At 43.6% G+C, this 10,980-nt stretch overlaps 1 protein-coding gene across 5 annotated transcripts; it reads left to right on the top strand.

Moving 5' to 3' along the window:
* The first annotated feature begins 350 nt into the window (after positions 1 to 350).
* On the top strand, positions 351 to 9,406 carry LOC113057110 (zinc finger and BTB domain-containing protein 18). 5 transcript variants are annotated; one of them, XM_026224203.1, is made up of 3 exons: positions 3,806 to 3,931; positions 4,051 to 4,337; positions 4,805 to 9,406. In XM_026224203.1, exon 3 carries the CDS (start codon positions 4,819 to 4,821, stop codon positions 6,430 to 6,432), a length of 1,614 nt encoding a protein of 537 aa, XP_026079988.1. In that variant the 5' UTR covers positions 3,806 to 3,931; positions 4,051 to 4,337; positions 4,805 to 4,818; the 3' UTR covers positions 6,433 to 9,406. The 5 variants fall into 5 exon arrangements, with proteins under 5 accessions (XP_026079987.1, XP_026079990.1, XP_026079986.1 ...); XM_026224202.1 differs by lacking the exons at positions 3,806 to 3,931; positions 4,051 to 4,337 and adding an exon at positions 351 to 1,169; XM_026224205.1 differs by lacking the exons at positions 3,806 to 3,931; positions 4,051 to 4,337 and adding an exon at positions 1,177 to 1,637.
* Positions 9,407 to 10,980: the final 1,574 nt, after the last annotated feature.

Raw genomic sequence — 10,980 nt, 5'->3', positions numbered from 1 at the left:
AGGGTCATTGTCGATCAAATGGTCAATCCATTTATTAATTTGATAGCATTTATTAGATTAGATTAATTACATTAGGCTATATATTAATTATATGTCTTTATCTAACTGCATTTCATTATTTATGTAAAGATTTATAAATTATTTATATGTTTATTTTTCCAAACAAAAAGTTTTTTTTCTTTTTTTTAATTTTAGTGTAGGCTATAGCTCAGAATATTACGGTGGTAGCGACAGTACAAACATTTCGGTAACCATATACACATACACTGGGGTACATTGCATTACAAATTTCCTTAAATTATAAAAAAATAAAAAAGATTTTAGAATAGGCTAATGTAGGCTACCCATTTTTCCCGCGTATTAAATTTGAATGACTATTAATAATCTCCCAAACTAAAGCTTCCACTAAGGAAAGGACTTGGTAACATTTCAGATGATGATGATGATGATAATCAAGAATACAAACAAAATATCCAATTACAATAACCCAAGTATTTTTTTTCATCCGCTTGACGCTAAATATCTGTAAGTGATAAGCGCTACTCAAATTTAATGTTTCACTTTAGAGTGTTTCTTTCCGTTTTATTTTGTAGTAGTAATTCTAGAGTTACATCAGACACTGGCGCCCCTGTTCCTGATTCAGAAGAGGTGTAAGCGGCCGTGTCGCTGTCCCCGTGCCCCCATCTCTCCGCAGCGCTGGAGGAAGTTGCAGTGCACCTGTTCTTCACCGCTGCTCGGCCCGTGACTACAGTACCCACGTAACATTGCGCAATGTCCCTCGATCCGCGCGCTGCGCCAGTCTGCTCGAGGAACCCGCTCGCTCGGCCTTTTTTCTGCTTTCTCACTGTTGCCTGGTGTCAACCTACGCCGAGAAAGAGACATCCCTCCCTCTTCCCCCCTCAGCGGCAGCTTCCAATTTGCCTTCGCTTTTCTTCTCGCCTCTTCCATTGGCTTGCGCGCTGCCAGTCAAGCGCTTCCTCTTTACAGGAGAGTTGAGTAGCAACAGCTCGGAAACATCTGGCTGCCGCAGCTCTCGTCGCTCCGCTCGCCTGCTCCGTCTTTCCTGCCACTGCAGGTTGTTATGGAAAGCTGTTGAAAGTCAATCGAGTTGTTTTTCTCGCTGAGAGGATTAGACGGAGGAAGCAGGAAGACGCTGGAGCTGGTTGTCTGTAAGTGTCTGTGATACGAGGTGCTCTTTAAGGAGATGAAAGGGGGGTTGGAGGCACGGACTGGATTGTTATGGGGAAAAGTAGCGATCGTTTTCACGCGACTGTCGGTCTTGACGCGCAGAATGAGTTGCTCGAGCGCGTGGCATCGGGGCCTGTCGCAAAACTGTAACACTGCAGTTTGAACGCTTACTTTTTATTTGTTAGCCTCACAAGCTAGCTTTTCCTGAACGTACGGGGTCAGGATCCAGAGAAAGACCGTCGGCAGTGCTCTGTGTGTGTGTGTGTGTGTGCGTGCGTGCGTGCGTGCGTGTGTTTGTGTAGGTGTAGCCTGCTTTAATACCATTTCCTACCTCGGTGGACTCGTAGTTTGTTTTATCTTATGTCTGTTTGTTTTGCATCGTAGCTTTTAACTTGAAGAAGGGGCTAACTTGGCACCATTCGGATAAGACTTTCAGGACAACTTCCCAGGTTTGAAAACAAGTTCCCTTTGACATGTCACGGTATAAAACAATGCGCTAGCGTTTTACCCTCATGTTTACCAATTGCTTTGTAAACCAAAACACGTAATAAGCAAAGCCTAATCGTTCAACTGCATATTGAATGAGAAGCTCTTATTAGCTTAAAAACCCCTGAGACCAAGTGTAATGCACGTGACAGATGCAGCAAACTCTTAATTCTTGTGGCTTTTTATGCATTTAAAAATATTCATGAATATCAATTAGTTATAAATAAATAAATAAACACGAAATATTCTGTTCCTATTCATGAAGGTGACATCTTTCAGGAGACACCTTCAGGTTATATTTGTGTATCTTTGTTTTTCTGATCTTGATGGTAGCAGGAAACTTGTTTGGTTCGCACTATGAGTGAGATACTTAAGAAGTAATGAGGAATACAGTGCCTTTTGTTTGAACCATACTTCTTAGGCCTGTATGATTGTTCCCATTGTTTCTTATTTATTTCTTTATTTTTCTTCAGTTGTCCAAAGGGTTAGTAAAATGAATGACGGTAATGGTGTGGCCGGTGAACCATAAAGAAGTCGAAAACAAGATCAGCTGCATGGATTTGTCAGTTGCAAATGTGCTGTGCTGGCCTTTGTTTATGGTTACTGGAAGGAGAAGGAAAAAAAAAAACTTGAGGGTATTTAAATTCTCAGTGCGGGAAACTAGGTTAGAAAAAAAGTGTCGGCTTTCAGACGGACCCATTTCCAAGTTCTTCTTTGCTGAGAGATTACAACTAAAGGGGGGAGTTGGCTAGTTTTCTACAGAAGCACCTCACAACACTTCCCTTCCTCCCGTTTTTTAAAGGGGGGAAAGAGAAACAAAGTTGTATAAAGGAGAGGCTGGTGGCAAGAGTGTAGAGGAGTAGCATATGGCACTAAAAGGAGCACAGCTGGAGGTAGCATTTCCATCTGAACATGATGTCAGAGCAGCTGACAGGCTGCCATCCCCCAGTCTTTTCTTCTAACGCACAGACTGGGAGTTAGTGTGTGTGCGGATCTGTGTGCAGGAGGAGGCATCGCATTCCCCTCCAACATCTCCTCCACTTTGCATCTGTCCCTCACAGTTTGATTTTCTCTCTCTTTCTCTCGCGTCTCTACCCTTTCATTGATTCGGCGAAGGGAGTTACAGCCGGCGCTACCACAACAGTGGACTTAATCAAGTTGATGCGTACTGCAGGTACTGTACCAGGGGGGTCCGGGCAACAGGGATGTGTTTTGAATAGGGAGCTCTCATTAAGTCTTTTTGCGTGTCTGCCATCAGAGTGTGTGAAATGGGAAGTAAAGGATTTCGAGCCGGTGTAGTGTGACAAGGCTGGGGGACAAGTGACACTTTTAGTTGCCATGAAGAGGTTTCCAGGCAAGCGTTTGATTATTCTGTTTGTTTGCAGGTCTTCTATTTGGTTGCTTCGTTCTCAATGGCAAATTGTTGCTCTGTTGTGACAGTATAGAGCGCCGTTGGTAGGGTAGTTCAATATAGTATTACAGATTTATAACTAGAAACTCTCATGCGTTGATTCGCTGTTAAAACCTGTTTTTCTTTAAGTAACGAGATCTTCTAAATCTTCTAAAGCGAGCGAAAATGCAGAAATGCTTTTAGCTAAATAAATCCGCAACTTTATATAATCGCGCATTCTTCAAAACGTCCCTTCGTCAGGCTTTTGCCCAACTCTTTCCTTTTTTTCTTGTTTGTAAGGACTAATTTAGAACTTGCAGATTTGAGCTGCCTGAATTGGCTAGACAGCTGTAATCGCACTCCTCCTAGTCTTAATCTCTTTATCTGGGCAGCAGCTGCCATATGGTCTCAGTCAGCTGGATCAGATGTTCATAAGCCTCCTTCTCCGTCCCTCTCTGTCCTCCCAGTCTCCTAATTTGATCGCTGCTACCTTGCGAGCTGTCCTGCAATCTTTATTTTTAGCCATCTTAAGGATTAGGATTGATGTGGACTACGGGGCACTTAAAGTGATTGTATTGTAAATCTGCTGTGGACCGCCTCTTTGGGGAGGATGTTCCATTTCTCCAAAGATTTGGGGAGGGGAAAAGGGGGAGGAGAGGGCTGGCGAGAGGTTTGTTATCCCCCTGTCCCCCTATAAGCCCCTCATTAATGAAGGTCTGAACACTCTTTGGGGTGGGCTGGGTTTTTTTTTTTGCTCGCTATCCCAATCAGATTTAAATGAAGATTCAAATGAGTCCATTTAAGTCTGCTGCTTGAACATGACGCCGGTGCATTTTTTTAGACGGGAACAATCTCCACGGGTAACAGGTGTGATTTCATAATTTTATTTTACGTTTATTTTATTTTAAAACTTTTTTTAATTTGTAAATTGTTTGTGTTTTTTTTTTAAAGATAATGTATATTTTTAGTGCATATTTTATTTGCAGATTGTCCGTCTTTGATTACGCACGTCATGCTGATATTCTGCAACCTCAGTTGTCATTACCTCAGAGATCATGGTACTTAGTATACTTATGCAGTGTGCCCATGATGGTGAGCTGTTTGTGTACCTGTAAGCCTGTTACCTATACTTGACGTCCTGGCCAAAGTGGGTTATTATAAATAACTGCTCCAGGAGCACAGAGAGGGAAAACAGGAAAGATTCTCTCGCGCAGGCATCTGTGGAATCAGGACTTCAGCTTCTTACATCACGCCATCTGATTATATCCAAACGGTACTGATGGGTTGCAAACGGGAGAATTGCTTTAAGTTTAATTTAAAATTGGGATATTTTTCATTTACATTTTTGTGTTAATTTCCCTGGTCTCGTGCTTTTAAACTTTTAATTAAAATGGTTAGTGTAAAATGTTATATTAAACGCACTACTGTGTACTTTAAAGTGCACAAGCGAGGAAAATGCAATTAGCCTAATATATAATCTGTGCTGTTATTCTTTTTGCATGTGCTTTTTTGTAATCCTTTTATGTCAGGACTGTGGTGAACATTTTTCCAGTGTTCCCACAGGGGTGGAGGGAGGGAGGGATGGAGAATTAGTGTGAGAGTATGTCTGTGTGCATGGAGCGAGAGAAAGAGAAAGAGAGGGGACAGAGCGGGTGGGAAAAGAGAGAAGTTCCACACAGAGCTACAGACAAAACAATTGTTGTTGCAGTGAGCCTCACTAACATCTGTGGTCTTTTCCAGGTTATGAAGACAGCATGGAGTTTCCAGACCACAGCAGACATTTGCTACAGTGTCTGAGCGAGCAGAGGCATCAGGGATTCCTTTGTGACTCCACTGTGCTGGTCGGCGATGCCCAGTTCCGAGCCCATCGTGCAGTGCTGGCTTCATGCAGCATGTACTTCCATCTCTTTTACAAGGACCAGCTAGACAAAAGGGACATTGTTCATCTGAACAGCGACATTGTCACGGCCCCGGCCTTCGCTCTCCTGCTTGAGTTCATGTACGAAGGAAAGCTCCAGTTCAAATCGCTTCCAGTGGAGGATGTGCTGGCTGCTGCCAGCTACCTCCACATGTACGACATCGTCAAGGTGTGCAAGAAGAAGCTCAAGCAGAAGGCCACGGCCGAGGCCGACAGCACCAAGCGTGAGGAGGACGCATCAAGCTGTTCGGACAAGGTGGAGAGCTTCTCAGAAGGTGGAAGCACGGGCCGGCCGGCCACCGCCGACCTGCTACAGAGTGACGACGAGGACATGGAGAACAAGCGGGACAGCCCTCAGGAGCCGGGGAGCATGTGGATGCGTCTGCCTTCCGCCCGGACAGCGTCTCCCACTACGAGCCCCAGGGAGGCGGAAACACATGGCCCCAATGCTGGCAAATCTCCTGCCGGTAGCCCCAGCAGTTCCACAGGCTCCCTCTCCCGTCGCTCGGCTGTGTCTCGGAGAGTCTCCGCTGACACCGATTGCGTGCTTGACCTCTCTGTGAAGTCCGGTCTGGGTGGAGGTCCTGGGGAGACCATAGCTGGCAACCCTTATTTCTGCAGCTCTGTGACCCCAGACAGCCTCCAGAGTGCCCTGGTTCAGGTCAAGGTGGAAAAGGACACGGGCTCGGACGATGACGAGCTGGTGAGCGGTGACTACGAGATGGAGCACAGCGGTGTCAAGGAGCCACCCAGCACCAACGGGACTCACCTCAGCCTCGTGGCACAACGGCGCTTGGGCCTGGAGGCTCACCTCTCAGCCCTGCGTGAGGCCTCGCTGGCCAGCGAGCTGGAGCGGGACGACAAAGGAGCTGACGACGACGCAGACGTCTTGGGAGGGGACAGCGAGCGAGCACAGGAGGCCGTGGGGGTCGAGAACTCCCTGTTGCCTTACGTCTCCAGCATGCTGGGGTCTCCACATACTCAGATCTTTATGTGCCCCTTATGCAACAAGGTCTTCCCCAGCCCACACATCCTGCAGATCCACCTCAGCACGCATTTCCGCGAGCAGGAAGGCGTACGGTCCAAGCCAGCCGGCGACGTCAACGTCCCCACCTGCTCCATCTGCGGCAAAACCTTCTCCTGCATGTACACGTTAAAGCGCCATGAGCGGACACACTCGGGCGAGAAGCCCTACACATGCACTACTTGTGGCAAGAGCTTCCAGTACTCGCACAACCTGAGCCGTCACGCCGTGGTGCACACGCGCGAGAAGCCGCACGCCTGTAAGTGGTGCGAGCGGCGCTTCACTCAGTCAGGGGACTTGTACCGACACATCCGCAAGTTCCACTGCGAACTGGTCAACTCGCTCTCGGTCAAAAGCGAGGCGCTCAATCTACCCACGGTCAGAGACTGGGCACTGGAAGATAGCTCTCAAGAACTGTGGAAATGAAAGCTAAACTTATAGCAGACAGTTTGAACTGCTTGTTAAATTAATGAGAGAGATCTGAGTGGCATTTTTTGGGGGCAGAGAGGTGAAGGTAAGAGTGAGGTGGAGTGACTTCCGAAGGGTCTGAATCAGTCATTTTTCTTGTATGTACATTGCAAATCTTGTTGAATTGCACTTTACTAGCACATGAAAATGTTACTACTGATTTCCTTTTAATATATTTTCTGGTCTCTTTAGGGTCTCTTTTCTTTTTTTCCTGTTCTCTTTGGGTTTTTTATAAAAATGGGTGCTGGTCTCACTAACTAATTTTGACAGAAAAATGATTCATTGGGATTTTCAACTGTATATAATTTACAGTGTTTGTATACGCTCCTAAATTTCAAGGAACATCTGCCATGAAAAGCATATGAAGATTTCAGGTAATAGACAAGGAGTTAAAAACTATGGACACACTAAACGGGTACTATGGTCATAAATTTACCTGTACACACTCGTCTCTTGTTTGAGTGTGTGTGTGTATGAATATATAGTGCACTACTATAATTTGCAGATAACATACCTGATGTGTGTCTGTGGCCGTGCATACATGTGTATTTATGCACATGCACACACATACACACATAGTGTGTGAGCAGGTCAGTCCTTTAAATCCCACGAGGAAGCTCCAAGCTTGTGTTACTTAAGCTCTTGTACATTTTTGACTCGTTATAGGAAACTTGACTGATGGAAGACAAACAAGGCACTCATGCAATGTACAGCCTCCTTTTTCATATCAGTTGCCGCATTTTTTCTATCTTATCTTAATATGATTTGAAGTCATTTTCGCATTTTAGTTGCGGTCTCTCCACATCACTCGTTTGCTACTGAGGTTGGTTTCTACATCGGCTGCATTTCTAGAGATTTCTGTAGTGTTTTATTCAAATTTTTCGTTTTTAAAATGGAATCTGTTGTCGCATGATGTCTGACCTGTATATTGAAAAAGATGTGACTTGCTGTATTGCTGTACACTGTAATTGACTGATTCATTACAGTCAGGGCACCTGTCTGTGGAGAAAAAAAAAGTACCTTTAATATTACCGCTGTAGAAATTGCATGAATTTTATTTAACTTTCTTTCGTTGTTGTTTTGCATCAGAGAGTGTATTTTTTATTAACTAATTTGATTCCTTGGTAGATTTGAGTTTTTTTTCCTCTCATTAGAGAATGAATCGGGGTTCTGGTGAGGTGGTTTTTTTCTGGGCTGTGAAGATTGTGGAAATGCACTGACGTTAGGCTGTAGTATCTACACACGCAACGCGATTTGGTTCGGACTCGCTGTAGGATTCGGGGGTTAACGAGGGGCCAGGTCTCAGCAGAGGCTGGATCGCTATGTTTATTGTTCAGAAGGCTAGCATGGCTCCTGCTAGCATCTCACGCGCTGCTCTTCCCAGTGCTGGGTCCTCAACTGCTGTATGTCTCAGTGTCCTGTTTACTGGCTGTTGTCATTTGAATCATGTCAGCTCTGTTTGTAATTTATTTATTTATCTTTTCAATTGGCACTTGCTTCAGATTCGATTGCCATGAAGACACATTTGCGTGGCTGATGGTACAGCTCTTCTTTATGGGTGTCCTCAGCAGCGCACATCTATTTGGAGAAGCTGAAGGATCTTTAAACAGCATAAAGCTCGACACACTCTGATCGGAGTGGTTTGTGTGCGTGTGTTTGTTCAATAAATACGTTTTTTTTTTTTTTTTGGTCACTAGAACGTGTTTGGCAAGGATGGTTGCACCTTTGAAGCTTAATGAAATTAGAATTATGTGCAAAAGAGGCCTTTATCAAATGTATACGCTTAATTATTAACATAATTGAATGGACTTTGTTACACTGAAAAAAAAAACATCTATAAATTTGTGATCGTTAACTTTTTTTGCTGCATTTGTGATTTTGAAAAATGTTTATTTTGAAAATGTTTTCTTTTTTCTTTTAATTTGCAGATTTCTTTTATTAACAGTGTGAAGATTATGTTCATTTTGTTTGTTTGTTGGTTTATTTCACAAAAAAACAATTTCATTGTCAAATCCAGAGAAATAAAAAGCAAAGAAAAATGAAAAGCATATGGCTTATCGCTGAAGATCAGTCACTCACATAGTGCTGAAATGCTTGAACTACTTTAGTTAGGGCCGGGGGCTCCGCACATGTTTGGAGCAGGACAGGAGTGTGCGGCACACGGGCCTATGCAGGCCTCAGGAACTGTCCTACCATATATTTGGCTGGTGCAACGGCTAGTGAAAAGGTTGAGCTTTGCCAACAGCGCATGCCCCTCATGGCGTTTTGCACGGTGGTACTTTTACCTTTTGCACTCTAAAATGTGACAGAAAAAAAATATCAACTGTGGGGTTGATTTGTTTTCTATGCTTTCTTTTTCTTTATGTTTTTCGTTGGCTTCTATTGTACTTGACCGCCTTAAACTACTGTTATCAGCTTATACTCAGAGGGTGAAAACTGGAAACTGTCGCTGGAATACTGGATGTCTTTCTTGGACTTTTTTTTTTTTGTTAGTTTTTTTTTCAATGGAAATGAAGCTGTGAAATGGCCTATGAAGCATATCCATAAATTAGACACCCCTTTAGTTTACTTGAAACCCAGGAACCCCAGTGTGAAGAACAACTGTCAAACTCAAACTTGGTGGCTAATGAGTATGGGAAGGAAAATAATAAATATCTGTTGAATTCAAGGACAATCGGTGTCTGGATGAAAAAAAAAAAGAAAAAAAAAAGATGATGATTCGATTTCACATGTAATTGCTTCCCTTCTGAGATTTTTTGCTATGTTGACATTGTTCTTTTTATGGATTTAGACATTTAGCTTTGACAATCATAGTATGTTTCATTTTCTCAAGGGAAGTAAATTATGAGGCTGTTTAGTTTTGTACTTTTGGTGTGCTGTTGGTGAAATTTTTAAATTGTGTGCAAACTGCAATAAATTATAAGAACCTAAACCTCTCCGTGCCTTTTTTTTCTGTCAGAAACTTCTGGCAGGATTTGCCAGAGCAATGATGATGTGCAGATTGGTGAGACGGTGTTTGTGTTCTTGCTTTCAGTTCAATAATCTTATTTACTGTAGATGATCGTGTGGGTGGAAACATGTTTTCCAGTGCGTGAGGTCTGTGGATTGAGTATACTGTCCGGATGAGCGAGTGTGTGTGTGTGTGTGTGCGTGTGCGTGAGTGTACGTGGTCTTACATGGCTCATGTGTATATGCTGCTTTAATGTCTGGCTGGTGCTCCAGTAAAGGCGTGGGTTGGACCTGGGAAAATGTGCAGCAGCTTGTACGAAGACCAACCCCTCCTCCTGCATCACACACACACACACACACACACAGGCTGCTTCCAAAGCTCCTCAAGTACAGTTTTCCAGCAAACAAATCAGCTTTATCTAATGTCTCGCTGTTCTGCAAACCTGGCCTACAGATGCACTAAAGGCTGACCACTTTTAAGTCAGCGAGCGTTACTCAACAGGCCACTGTCACAGATGGTCCCGTGCTGTAAGCCTGCCCCCCTTCCTCTCACACACACACACACACACTCACACACACAGCACCTCCTTCTAATTGGTGCTAGATTTAGTTTTCAAACTCATTTTGAACTTAAGATCCATTTCCGCTTGTATTCTTGAGGAAGTCTGAATAGCGCCCTATTTTATATTTCTCGACAATGTTGTGCACTCTTTTCGCTGATTTTCTCAGAGAGCTGAGATTTGATTTGTGACATTCACATACAAATCTGCGTCTAACATCTGGTTGGAACGGACAGTTGGAGCATAATGGGTTTGTCTCTTTGCTTTTTTACTATGAATTTAGGTCATTAATTTGTATCTGTCCTTTGTTTACTCAAGGAGCAGAGACAAAGGGGCAGCTGTGGAAACATTTGGCTGTGCCGAAGGGTAGTGGGCTCGATGTGATGAGTGTGTTACCAGCTTGGGCTTCTATATGTAGCTCCACCACAGAAGTTAGTGGGAGCCGCGTGCCAGCGTACTGGGGGAGAGCGGCGCACATGGCATCAATAGGGCAGCCGTTGCACTGAGGTATGACTGATTCTGCCCACGCAGATAGCTGCCGAGCGCCTCGCCATACTCTGTGACCAGCTCCAAATATAATGTACACTAGAGAAGCACAGACGGGAAGAGGCCTTTCTGTTTGCTGGGTTTCGAAGAGGAGCCACAGCAGACGACACGCTCTGTGAAGTTTATTGAACGTCATTAATCCTCCTGTTCTGCTTGGATTTGAGTAGATTATAAAGTGTCAGGTTTATTTTTAATGACACTTCCTAATCTTAAGAGAAATAAATATAAACACAATTAATTATAAACTAATTTGATAACCCCCTTGTTCTTCGTGTTACATTAATTATAATTAGGCTCTCAGAGAAAATTAATAATCTGATAGGTGCGCACATGCAGATATTCCCTTTTTTTTTTTTTTTTCTTGATTAATGAATATCAATCACATTTCTGTCCTGAAGAAACAGATGAAGATTCTTTTTCTTCTTCAAAAAAAAAAAGGTTCTATTAAAAG

Source organism: Carassius auratus, chromosome 38 (genome assembly GCF_003368295.1).
Source record: "Carassius auratus strain Wakin chromosome 38, ASM336829v1, whole genome shotgun sequence".
NCBI classification, from domain to species: Eukaryota; Metazoa; Chordata; class Actinopteri; order Cypriniformes; family Cyprinidae; genus Carassius; species Carassius auratus.
Note: the sequence above shows the minus strand (reverse complement) of the source record. Positions and strands in the feature narration are given on the sequence as shown.